We start from the raw sequence: 12,854 nt of genomic DNA, 5'->3' as shown, positions 1-12,854 counted from the left end.
CAGTTATTTTGTTCCCTTCCAGCTTTTACTGACTGCCAGAATGACATCTGCTGCCAGAACGGAAGATATTGTTTATAGATTCAGTGAGTCTGCTGAAATGTGGATATGTAAGTTGCTGTCTGTAACACGATGAAAAATAGGTTTATAGTCAATAGTGTTAATACTCTGAAGTCCTTTCTGAATTTCTTTTAATTAGATTTATAAAAGAATCCCCTCTTGTATAAAATTCCCCTCCAAATTCAGAAGAAAATGTCATCATTCAGTCAATAATATTTGGTTTTAAGTAGTAAATTAGGTACTTACACTCAGCTGAGACAGAGGCTATTCTGCTATTCTAGGTAATGTGTGAGTGTAAAGTCGAACAATCAGATTTCCCATTTTCAGAATTTTATACCAAAATTGCTCACAATACTCATTATGCTTGAAAGGATGGTAGGTCCAGATTCATAGGAAGAATACATTTTTCCAGGGCAAGGTAAATTCTACAGCTAGGTAGAAGCTGCTGTCTTTGAAATCATGCCAACTTGTGCACGTTTCAGGCAGAAACATGAGCTATGCCTTTAATATAATCCGAGCTTATTCTTTGTCTCATGAGTTAATGGTTTGCATTAAATGATTTACTGTTTTAAGGTAGTTGTGTCCAGAAACCCTACTTAAAATCATGACCCTCTTATGCTAGGTATTACATATAAAAGGGAAGGATCTATAAAGTAAGTAGATAAATCTTAAGAAAAAGGAAGTCTCACTATCTCAAATTTACAGACAGAGAATTGAAGCTGAAGAGACCAAGGCATAACAGAACCAGGAACTGAACACAGATCTCAAGTCACCAACCTAATTGCCTAATCACAAAGCATCTTTCCTGTAGATAATGAAGACAAAACAGTTTCTTAAGGTATAAAATAGTGACCCAGTTCTGCTCTCATTTATATTTTTGCAGCTCTGCTGCTATCGTCACAGTCACGGGAGAATGGGCACGGCAGTCTCAAAGCCTGTATGTGTACATATATCACAGTACATGATGTAAGACACCCCCAAAATAGTGATTTTTGCAGCAGGAATTTTCTTGTCATCTTATAAGGCATCAAACATTATCAAAACACAGAATGAACTCCAAAAGCAGCTGCTATTGAAGCTAATTGATTATAACCAGTAAGTTTTCACGAACATCAGTTAAGCCAATATTAAGAACTCTGCAAAAATTATCCTGTTAAACTGTTTAAAAGCATCAGTTCTAAGGGCTGATAGTGTAATGGGAGATGGACCTTAAAGATAGCAAACTGGGTCAAAACCTCACTTGCAACATGCATCTTAGAAAAACACATCTGATGGAATATTGAAAAAGTAATTCAGTCCTTCTTGCACTTCCTATATATAATTTTTTTTTCTTCATTAAAAAATATCCCAGTTTCCTCCCTTAGAAATATAGAGGCTTAAACTGTAAACTTCGATAAAATGAGAATTCAGATTTTTTTATGATTGTGATATATATAGAGAGATATTCTGAACACCAACATCTTTGGTAACTATTATTTTGGTACTTACCATGGTTTATCCCGTGACACTTTTGAAGGAAAGACTGTGTGCTGTTTGCTACTGGAGGTAAGTAGATTGTCTTTGGGCGTTTTGAATGGCTTTGAGTTGCTGCTGACAGGGTTATGGCCGCTGATACAGGATTTCGGTTTCATCTGTACTAGGGATGTCCTGGAATTACAGGCTGGAGAAGCTGGAGAAGGGGAAGGTTTACACATTGAACTGTGTCTTCGTTCTGTAACAGAAAAGGAATGAATTTTACAGTATGTCATAAGCTAAAATTAAAAATACAAGTTGGGAAAGAGGAAATTGTTCTTCTCTATGCCAGATACAATGATTTTCATCACTCCAAAGAACACCAATTCATTACTGTTGCGAATGTAATCAAGCTAAATGATAATCAGACAAAATCAGCTTCATAAAGTGCTCTGAAAAAAAGGTAAAAATAGTAAAATAAATGGCAATAATCTATCAGAAAATTTGTATTTGGTGTCCCAAGTCTTTCATGCCAAGAAGAAAGGAGAGTATGTAACAGCTAACATGACTCAGTAAAATGCTCTGTGACAGATATGCAATTGCTCCTAAAATGGTTTATGATGAATTCATCTAACCTGGTTATTGGGCAGTTTACTTTATGACTATCTTGTTCCAATTTTAATGAGAAATTGTAGGAAAACAACAAGAAAACTGGAAAGTAGCAAAAGGTCTACTGCTCCCAGCCCTGCCGGAGAGGCAGGCTCAGCCTGGTTCGCTTGGTTATCTCCAAGCACCATTCAAGGTAAAAGGTTGGGTTTTTTTCCAAACAGAGAAAATGGCATGTTCAAAAGACCCAGGAAGTTTATGTCTCTCTAACAAATGTGGCATCTGGAGGTCAGCACGGCTCATGTTCACACCAGAGGCCTCTCAAGCGCTGCAAAAAAGCAAGGCCTGACTGATCCTGCACAAGACAGACAGGCTTCAGTGAAATTGTTTTGGTTGGATCATTATTAGTATCTTTTAAAATATAAATGTCCTATCTCTCCTATTGTTAAGTAAGAAGACTGTTTTGGCCATTTTTTACTAATTATATCTTTCTCCAGGGTAGAAGTGCCAGTTCTTGGCCAGCCGGCTGCATCAGTGTGCAGCAAACAACAGGCTTGTGCTGTGACCTCAGCAAAGCTACAAAATCCTACAAGAGACAGGAGCTGATCTTTGCTGTAAGATTTTTGAGGGGTGCTGTAAACCTTGAACAGTCCTGTTGGCCCCATTTGTGAAGCACCCTTTCCCCAGCCCCAGGGCTCCCTAGCCAAAGGCAGCAGCGGGTGGCACAGACGGGCTGGGGGAAGAGGAATTTTCCGGTCAGCAGGGCCTGGCTCATTGGCACTGACTGCAGTCTGCTGGTGCCCAAACACCAAGAGCCTGATCACAGAAGGGATCAGAAAGGTACCCCCACAACCAACCCAGTAATCAAATGTAGCAAGCAGAATGTAAGCATAGGCTGAGTACTTCAGACAAGCTGGAGTTTCTCATTCAACATGCAGCAATTTTTCTTTGTCTAAAGCCTTCAGCACTTAACTTGAAGAATCCAAGTGGGTGCTACTCTTTGAGCTTGACCACCATCACACAGTCAACCAAGAGCAGGTTAAGGAAGAACCAGTGACCTGCTACTACATGGGAAGGTTTTGTATTTGCATCATCAACCCTGCACTTGCTAGTTTGATATTTCAAGGACACCTAAGAAAAATTTTCCCACAGAGAATCAAAACATGACAATTTGTCTGGCATCCTCACAAGTAAAAAAACATGCCAGTAGCAGAAGAATTCATCCATGATTAACTTGCAATACGCAAATACCTCAAGAACAAAGAGAAATGCTTAAAAAAATTCTAAAATGTTTCTATTAGATCTCAAATGACTGAATAAAGACATTTTTTATTTAAGATCAATCATTTCCATATCTTCACATTCAAAGCTTTAATTACCGATGCTGGAATTTCCTCCAGATTCTCCAGCAACTGAAGAGCAAAACAGTCTTAATTTTTTTTCAAACACAGAAGTATCTATCCTTACTCCCAAAATGTCCCCTATCATCTGCCAGTTTTCATCCAACCACACACTTCAGTGTGCAGCCTCTGCCTTTAAAACTCCTTTGCAGGATGCAGTGGATTTGCATCCACTTTACTTCATATTTGTGGTAACACTTGTGTAAACTACACATCTGATTTTGAAACAGCTCCATTCACAAACTATTTATTTTATTAAATAATACTTAATGTTTCAAGATTTACCAATCTTCTTAGCACCTATTTAATCAATTTTAAGCAGGCTAATCAAAATTTGCAACTTTCCCATTAATTAATGGAGGACTGATGAAAAGGAAATGCTAGGCTACCAACAAAATCAAGCTGTATATAAAGTAAAACTCGGGAGAAAATATGTTTTCCACACACATACTATATAAACTTAGGATTAATTACTCCAGTTTTCAACACAGTTACTGGTTTTCTTAAACCTGACTGCTTTCTAGTAAACTGTGTCATCAATATGAGCCCTATGATATGTTTGGAAATGAAATATATTACTCTTATTAAAATTAATCTCCTAGAAAGACGAATGTTCAAGATACTGATTGGTGGTCATTCTTGTGATCAGAACTGACTGCTATAATTAGCATTTCCTTTTAATTTCTCAAACTCCCCTTTTCCCCCAAAACATGGCTACAGAAAATCTTCCACCTTTTAGACAGACTCCAATACACATTTGAGTATTATCAGCGTTACCCAGATTTTCTTCAAATTTCTTAGAATGGAAATGGAAACTGTCACCTCTGTAAAGTCCTACAGGAGAAAGAATATGAATAGCCAGTGCCACACAACCAGAGGTGTTCTGAGACATTGCTTGGATGGGTAAAATCTCTGTATTTCCTCACAAAAGTTAACGTCACTTCAATGTCAGCAGAAAAAGATGGCAGCAACACCTTGCAAGTATGGCACAGCGGAGAGCTGGAAGAGTAATTCCCTCCAAAGGGGCATAAACTCCTGAGCTGGGCAAGCATGCTTCTTGCAAAAGGCTGTATTTGACAAAGGTGCGAATTCTCAGACAAATCTCAATGGTGAGGGCATAAATTATAACTAAATATTGGTGTATATTCCTTCTCAAGAACTACCAAATTGTCTCTTGATTCTTCATTCCTTACAATGTCTGTGGTAGTCAATCACCCTTAGACACTGGTAATATGTTTCAGAGAAATAATGGGAATATATGACAAGAAAGGTCGTCAGCTGTCAGATCAACTGCTTAAACCAGAGTGGTGGTGGCCTCTTCTGTCAAATTGATTTTGTGATCAAATCTGTTTTAAACATTTTTTTACTAATTTGTCTGTTCCTATTTTACATATGGAAAAGGAATGATACACAAAGTCCAAATCTACTATTATACAGCCATTGCAATAAATTAACGTGTGAATAAAAGACATTTGCACATCAAATAGTTGTGATAAAATTAAATATTCACATACTACCATATTCAGGAGACAATCAGCTATCAGTGTAACACTTTCTACGCTCATTTGCAGTTCATATGTAGACAGATTTGATCTAGTAAAGCAGGTGAACTTGTATTCACACAGCTGTGGACATAGCTGTCCCTATTCACATACACCAGTGATACAGCCAGTGGACACTGATGAAAATAAAGAAGAATGAAAATTTTTGCCCCTAGAAATTATTAAATGCAGCAAGGCAACTAGAAAACCAGTTATCACCACTGATAAGACACTAACCTAAATTCTGTACACTTTTCAGCAATGCTATAAATACACGGTCCAGTTTAAAAGATACTTTTTCTGACTCATTTAAATACTTCCAAATGAATGCTTATGTTCCCCATAAATAACAACACATATTCTGTTTTGTTTCTAAATACCAGGTGCTGTCAAATCCAAGAGCACAGGAGCACAATCAAAGTTACAATCCTTTTTACCACATTAATCTTTCTGCAACCTCTCAGCTGTCTCAGCATGGCCACTGCAAGCAAGTGACAAGCAACATGTGACTTCTGCTGTCAAACAGTTAACGTATTAATGGCATTAATCTCAGAGGAAAGTTTAACACTCTCACTGAATTACCTCACTTTCTATAGAATCCATTTCAGATCAATATCTTTTTCCATTCAGTGGCAAGTGCCCGAAAGCCCGGCACTCCATATAGTTCTAAGGCGCATTGCAAACTCTGCATCAGTAGCATTGCAAATGATCTTAAACTATTCCAGGAGATTCTCCATGTCCTATGGAAACATGGATATAGTCCAACTTTCTCAGCCAAATCTGAATTGTTTGTAGATGTGAAGTCCTTATGTTGTTGGAGACCTAACAGTCCCTGAATCTCCAGAGCTTCTCTCCTATGCCCTTATACTCCGTTTTTAATCCTCCTTCCTGCCTCCTGCACAATGCAACGCCCAGCCTTTCCCCAAATCTCTGCTGCAGCTGCCAAAGTCCTCTAGGTCTGCCTTTAAATCTGTAATTCCACTGGATCCTCTCTGATGGGTCACCAGGGAATACTAGCAGCTGTTTTGCAGGAAACGCCACATCTTCTAATCATAAGCAAAAAAAGCAAAGCAATAGAGGGGCAACACAAGCTCCAGAGCCACAAACACAGCGTGTGGGAAAATGAGGCAAAACCACATTCTGAGTAGAAAGTCTCTTTTCAAATTTTTACCTTGACTCTTATACTCAAGATCAAGCACTCAGTTCACAGCAAACCTTACAATGACGCTACAGCAAATATGATGCCCATAAAACATGTCAAACATTGCAGCTTCCTACCAAAAAAAGATCTTTTTTTTGATGTGATCCTGAAACTGCAGATTATCTCTTATCTGGACTAGAAACAAAAACCCATGTCTTAGTATATCCCACCTGCATCCACATTCTCACCCAACATATGCTACTCAAAATTGATCACGTCAAGTGAAAAGTTTTTGCCCAGTTAGTGCCTTCTTCATCAATATGACAGACAATCATGGAGGAAAAATGTAAGGATATAATTTGAACATGGAGAATGATATGTCTTTCATCTTTCAGTGCTTTTTTTTTCAGATACTTTAAACAAAAAAGAAAAAAAAAATCTTCATGTTGTCAGAAGACAGACACTAAAACTTTGTCAGCACGAGTCATTTTGAAACACTACTCTTGTACAGCATGATCTGACTTCCTGCGTACAAGAGGCCTAAAGTAAAAATCAATTTTAGGTTGACCCATGAATAACTCAGAGCCCCACTGTTATGGATTATAGCTTGGTATTACACTTGGTAAAAACAAACCAAATTTAATTGCTAAAACTCTGAAAGGTAAGAAAGTTATTTACTTCTAGTAAACATTTATCAAATAATAAAACTCCTTTTTAAGCTTATATTTATCACAACACTTGAGTTCATAGTCCTTTTACTTGGAATAGCATAAAGTAACTGATCCAACTGCCCTTAACACAATATGAATACTGTTACTCCCCATTTACAATATTTAAGCAGATAGTAATGAAATTTAGTATCTCATAGTCTTGTTGATTAAGATGTTACTCATGGTAACTCATACACTGCCTAAGCACAAATTACAGTTTTTCTATTTACATTATATCCTGAGGTGCTTTGTTGCACAGCCTTTCACTTGCAAAGTTGAGCAATGTATACTCACAGTTTCAATAAACGGTAAATGAAACCTACCACCTTGTACTGATCCCAGTTCAAAGTTTGCAAATGTACTTGGCATTAATGCTAATAAAACCAAGACAGAAAAAAACCCACACATGCCCGAAAAGCAACAGCCAGCAACCAGAAAATGAACAACCTAGACTCTTGCAGAAATGTGTCATCTTGCAGGGACTGGCAGCTGGTTCATAACAAGAATTCATAAACACCTTGTAAGCACTTTCATTTTGCAGCCACAGTCTGAAAAAACACTTGCAAAACCCGGTACGTGAGGTTAAACAAAAATAAAATTGCATTTGATGTTAGCAAACTACAGCATAATATTGCAAGATTGAAGGAAAACTTTACCAGCTTTTTTGACAAAACACTATTCCAAGTCCAGCTGAAAAAGTTTGGAAATAATATCTGCAAACCGTTCCACCCTTCTTGCACTGCGCACTGGAAAGGAAACAGCACAGTCGGTTTCATTTTGATACTTCTTGTAAACTGACAAAGGAAATAAACTGCCAGCTCCAACCCCCGGACTGATCTGCTGCATAAAACCTGCTCAACAATCACAAGCTTCATTCCAGGTCAAATGACATAATTGGGAAATTATCAAGTGCTAAAATAACCACCGTTCTGCTGGTGTTTATTTACAATAAACACAAGCTTCGCTTTCTGACAGAAACCCACTAAAACGATTCTCCATTTCACAAAGTCTACAAGTGAGTAGGATCAGCAAAATTATGCAAAACATCCTGCTAGAAGAAGAAGAAATGTAAACTGAGCCACTTACAGAGAGGAGCAGGCTGCCAACTTAATCTGATTCTACGACGACTGTAAACATGTACTTTTGGAACGTGAAGCGATTCACATTGCCACAGATGCCGTCAGAGAAACACAGCAACGTGATTAGGTATTCTGCACACGGGGGAAAATCCGGCAGATGACCTGCCGCAGCAAACACCACATCTCTGCTCGCACACACCAACTGTTTTGACTACAGGCACTTGTTAAGCACCAAGTTTCGGTCCTACCAGTTGGACACCAGAACTGAACCCATGCCAAGAACAACACGAGCTGAAAACGGCTGCAGGGTTTTTTTTTTTTTTTTCTTTTTTTTTTTTTCTTTGTTTTTTTTTTTAAATAATTGTTGATACAACTCAAGTAACTGCAGAAATGAACCAAAGTGCGAAATTAAAAGCAGCAAAACCCACATGTGTATATTTAGAAGAGGACACTGAATTTTTACTTCCTTGATCCAGGAAAGAAGGCGAGTGTTTGTGTACAACACAGTAGGATCAACCTGATGTTTTCCTGGAAATCCTTTTTTTTATTTATGGGATAACCTGGCATTTGTCAGGATAATTATAAAACGTGTGAGAAACAGTCTCTAGACTATTACTATTTTACATTTACGTGGCCAAATATCGTAAAAATGGCAAAATTCCATAAAGATCCACACACAGCACTTCCCAGAACACTATTATTCCTCATGAGTAAAAAGCATGAAAAGAAAGAAGGGTCAAATGGAACTCCAAAAAATGCTTCAAATAGTGCAATTAATTATCCTAAATGTAAACTGAAGCTTCTGGGTACTTGCCTACTTCTTTTATAAGAATTCTGAGACATAAATATAAAGCTCCAAGGTATCACTGAAGTATCAGACAGACAGGAAAACAACAGAAGTGTGAATACCCTGCCCTGGTGACAATGTCAGTCTTCACATCATTGAGCAGGAAGACCTAGATTTAACTGTAGTGTCAAGGCCTGTTTCTACAGCTATAAAAGGGGATATTAATGATTTAGAGTATTAACTTGATTAAAAAAGGAATTGAAGACTTAAGTAGGAATTCATCACTCCTGTAATGACACAATTCTACACGTGTAACCAGCACTTGCCACCTGACACATTGCTACTGCAGAAAAAATGACAATTTTCAACTCTATATTTCTCAGCTCAGCAAGGCCAAAAATCCCCAGGCAAAAAAGAAGTAACAGAGCAAGCGCATCTTGGGTACACACTTTTGTGAGTGACAGCCTACCAAAGAAAAGCAAGGAAAGCTTATGCACAAAAATTTCACATTCTGCTGGAGGAGATGCACAGTTAAGTCCAACATGAAATGAGAGTCTGAGCTAGATACCACCTCAAACCTTGTGCCCAGCACCACAAGGACAGCCCTCACCATCCTTCTGCACTGATATCTTACTACCTGCTGATCCACATTCCCACTATTTTTGTACTCGGAGGATGGAAATGCATTATCAGCCCTAAACTTAGGACAGACATATCAGGTGAAATGCTAAAATATTTCTAGCAATCAAGCCACAGTACTCTCAAAGGTAAATACTGCCAACAAATCATAATTTTGTGGGTGATTTTATATGTGAAGAGAAATCTTTTATTTGGCTAAATGTACAAATTTATAAACAAATCATCTATTCATTTATTCAAACACCCAACTTAAATAATTACACTCCAGATTGTTGCAAAATAGAGGAAAATTTAGTATTGTCATCCTCTCGTGCTTTGTACCATATAATAGACCTGTTCCCTCAGGCAGAACTTTCACATTCAAGGTTGTCTGATGACACATATTTTTATTCATTTATAGTTATGAGATAAAATATTTCACTGTATCTCTATTTTCTTCTTATTTTCCTTAACTATATTTACATAACAATAACAAAATAAAGTAATTCATGTACATTATTGCTTTAAGAACAAATTAAATGTTTCCCCTCATCTATCATAAACCAGAAATGTTTAATGTTTCTTTATTGTTTTACTTAATCCAAAAATATATGTCATTCCTTTTTACTGTTAAGAAAAGATTGCAGAGTGAGATGGGACTACTGAGGTGGTTTGGGAAAAAACCAATGCTCTAGTATGATTCCGAGAAAACAGGCTATCATTTTAAGGTGGCATACTCTTCACCTGGCTCTGAGAAAAACATGGCACCAGATTTTAGTCAATATCAAGATCGCATATCATTATCTCATTTTATCATTCCATACAAATAACTTCTAGAGAAATAGTAACTTCACTGAAATTAGCCCAAAATAACATCTTTGCAGGACTTGCATATAAGCTGTTGTTTAAACCTTCTGGCTTTTTCTGTTACTTAAGATCCAAACCCAGCACCTGGTGAATCAATGTATTTCTTACCAAGCTTTTTTTAAAGCACAGAAATAATGGAATTTTTTTTTTTTCTATAAATTTGTAGGTTTGAATGGTAAACTGCTCCATCTCTGTTACCCCAAGCTTCTCTGTCCCCCAGCAGCCTCATAATTTCATCCTGTATCCACAGTCTTTGTACCTCTCCCCAGGGGATAAGTTCAGTTTGGTCTGCAGGTAGACATGTGCCAGCTGTCAGCACAAGCTGCAAATGTGCTGCTACCACATGGAATACTGTTCTCTGGGCCACATTATTTAAGCTACCTCCTCACACTTGCTGATTTTCACAAGACTGCTGAAACTTTGGATTTTTGAACCAAACCAGCAAAGAGCTAAAAATTCTCAGACAAAACAGAAAAGAGATATAATCACATAAGGTCTATTGCTATTACTATTTTTATTACTAGTAGCATTATTACAATAATTCTAATATTTTAGGAAATCCAAGCTAAAATCTACATATAGTTTTTTTTCCCCCTTGGTTTTCTGTGTTTGCCACTCCTCATGGGTATTCCAATGCATCAAATTAATTCCCTTGGAATATTCTGACATCATTTCAAAATCCAGGTAACCATTCAGATCTGCCCAGCTAGGGACACTTGTTTTGTTTTGAAAATTGAATGAGCCTACATTTAAGTTTCAATTGGCTTTATCAAAACCTGCTACAAAAGCAGCATAACTGTCAGTTCAGAGTATTTCCTCATTCCAGATATTTTAGATAAATCAGTTCACTCATCTTTCAAGCATGTTATTTGCCAGAGGTAAGAAAATCTATTATTTAGAATGCTGCATGAATAACCACAAGTGATAACCCCTTAATACACAGCCTCCAAAATTAATGAGGAAAAACAATTCCTGAAGAGGTCGCTTGTTCACGTTTCCCTCATTACATACAATAGCTGTTACAAACAAGAAACCAAACTCTTAACCTTCTACAGAATAAAACTCAAGAGACAACACTGAAAAACATACCCAAATACAAAAGTGGGTTTGTAGGGCATTTTTAATCTGTCCTTCTCCCTTTAAAAAACTCTTTAGTTCTGTATTTACATACAGCTTCTTAATTTTAAAGTTGGTTTTCACTTTAACGTGCATCATTTATGACTTCTAACAGTGCAAACTAAAGAAACTCACACCTAACTGCACATGAATGAAATAAATGCAAATTAACCTTTGAGACTCCAAGTGACAACTACTTCATATTCTGTCTCTTCATGCACCCCTTGACCATTCATCACCGCAATGAACTTCTCATAACACAAATTACTTCTTTTGGATAAAGAAGTTTCTCCATTCATAATTTAACAAATTTCTCTCCATTGCTTGTGATGAGAGTTTTTTATGTCTACAATATTACATGTCTGCTATACCTATACCTAGATAGATAGATAAGATTTTTTTCTCAGATACGTATTTGCTCCGTTTTTTTCAAGTTGAGTTTTCCAAAGTTTGTTGAAGCATGATCAGTGTTTCAGATGCTGTGTGAAGAAAGGCATTTTCCAAGGCCACACAGCCATTAGAGTGAATATCTTAATTATAAAGCATTCCAAGTTTATTCACCCACTGATGTTGCCTCTCTTTTAGAATAATATGGCAGGAATGACACAGGGAGATGAGAAAGGTGAATACCAGTGCAACTATCTACCAAGGTGCAAGAACTGCTGTGACAACACAGCTGTGCAATTCTGTTTTCCCTTCTCCCACTTCCGTGCCCTGAATAAACTGTCATCCAGTGTGAATGGCTCTAACTTTCCATGGATCTGCTCAGAAGCACATAGGTACCATATTTTAGAAAAACTTTGGGAAAAAAAACAAAAGTAGATGCTCACCAGCTGAAGACAAAGGATATTTTTCCTAGGAGGCATTCTAATTACTCTCTATAAGCTAATAGAAAAACAATCTTATTAAAGCAAGGCATAGCTCAACTTAGAACAATTCTTGTGAATTTTGACATGGACAGTAAGCAAACAAACCAAGATAATTAGAAGTCCAACTTGAAGCAAGTCCATACAAATGAACCAGCTTTACCTGAAGACATTCAACTATTATATAAGTAAAAGGATGTCTCTGAGAAGAAGCATGCAATAAATATCTTTCCAAGGTATCAATGTTTCATGTGTGTCAGTCATTTTTGGTTTAAACCCCAAGAGTCAATTGGAGCATATGTAAAACATTAGGATGATTACTTCCTACTAGAACTTAGCTGGCTTTTTATGGTGCTAGAACCCGGTTTCACCATGCTTGGTGTAACATTTCACTTCAGGTGGGAAGATATGAATAGGACATATGTTTGCCAAGACATGAGAGTAACCCTTGGTCAGCCAAGAAATGACTACAGAGAGTAAGCTTGGAAGTTAACAGGAAGAAGAGAAAACAATTTTAAGACAACATTTCAAAGTGGGTTATTTATAGAGTCAACACTCAATTATCCATGGTCAGATTATCTGTACCAGAGATGCAGAAACAAATCAGCTCCAGC

At 37.2% G+C, this 12,854-nt stretch overlaps 1 protein-coding gene across 7 annotated transcripts in view; it reads right to left on the bottom strand.

Moving 5' to 3' along the window:
• The window catches only part of ATXN7L1 (ataxin 7 like 1), a 111,065-nt gene that overhangs the window by 31,214 nt on the left and 66,997 nt on the right, over positions 1-12,854 (bottom strand). For 5 of the 7 annotated variants that reach the window (XM_059847365.1, XM_059847364.1, XM_059847363.1 and 2 more), the window contains one exon: positions 1,546-1,768. In XM_059847365.1, coding sequence (XP_059703348.1) covers positions 1,546-1,768 — 223 coding nt within the window. Of the gene's footprint in view, positions 1-1,545; positions 1,769-7,563; positions 7,660-7,993; positions 8,151-12,854 lie in introns of those variants that run through there. The other 2 variants (XM_059847367.1, XM_059847368.1) reach the window with 2 other exon arrangements.

The sequence above is a fragment of the Haemorhous mexicanus genome, chromosome 5 (genome assembly GCF_027477595.1).
Source record: "Haemorhous mexicanus isolate bHaeMex1 chromosome 5, bHaeMex1.pri, whole genome shotgun sequence".
NCBI classification, from domain to species: Eukaryota; Metazoa; Chordata; class Aves; order Passeriformes; family Fringillidae; genus Haemorhous; species Haemorhous mexicanus.
This window is presented reverse-complemented; position numbering and strand designations above follow the sequence as displayed.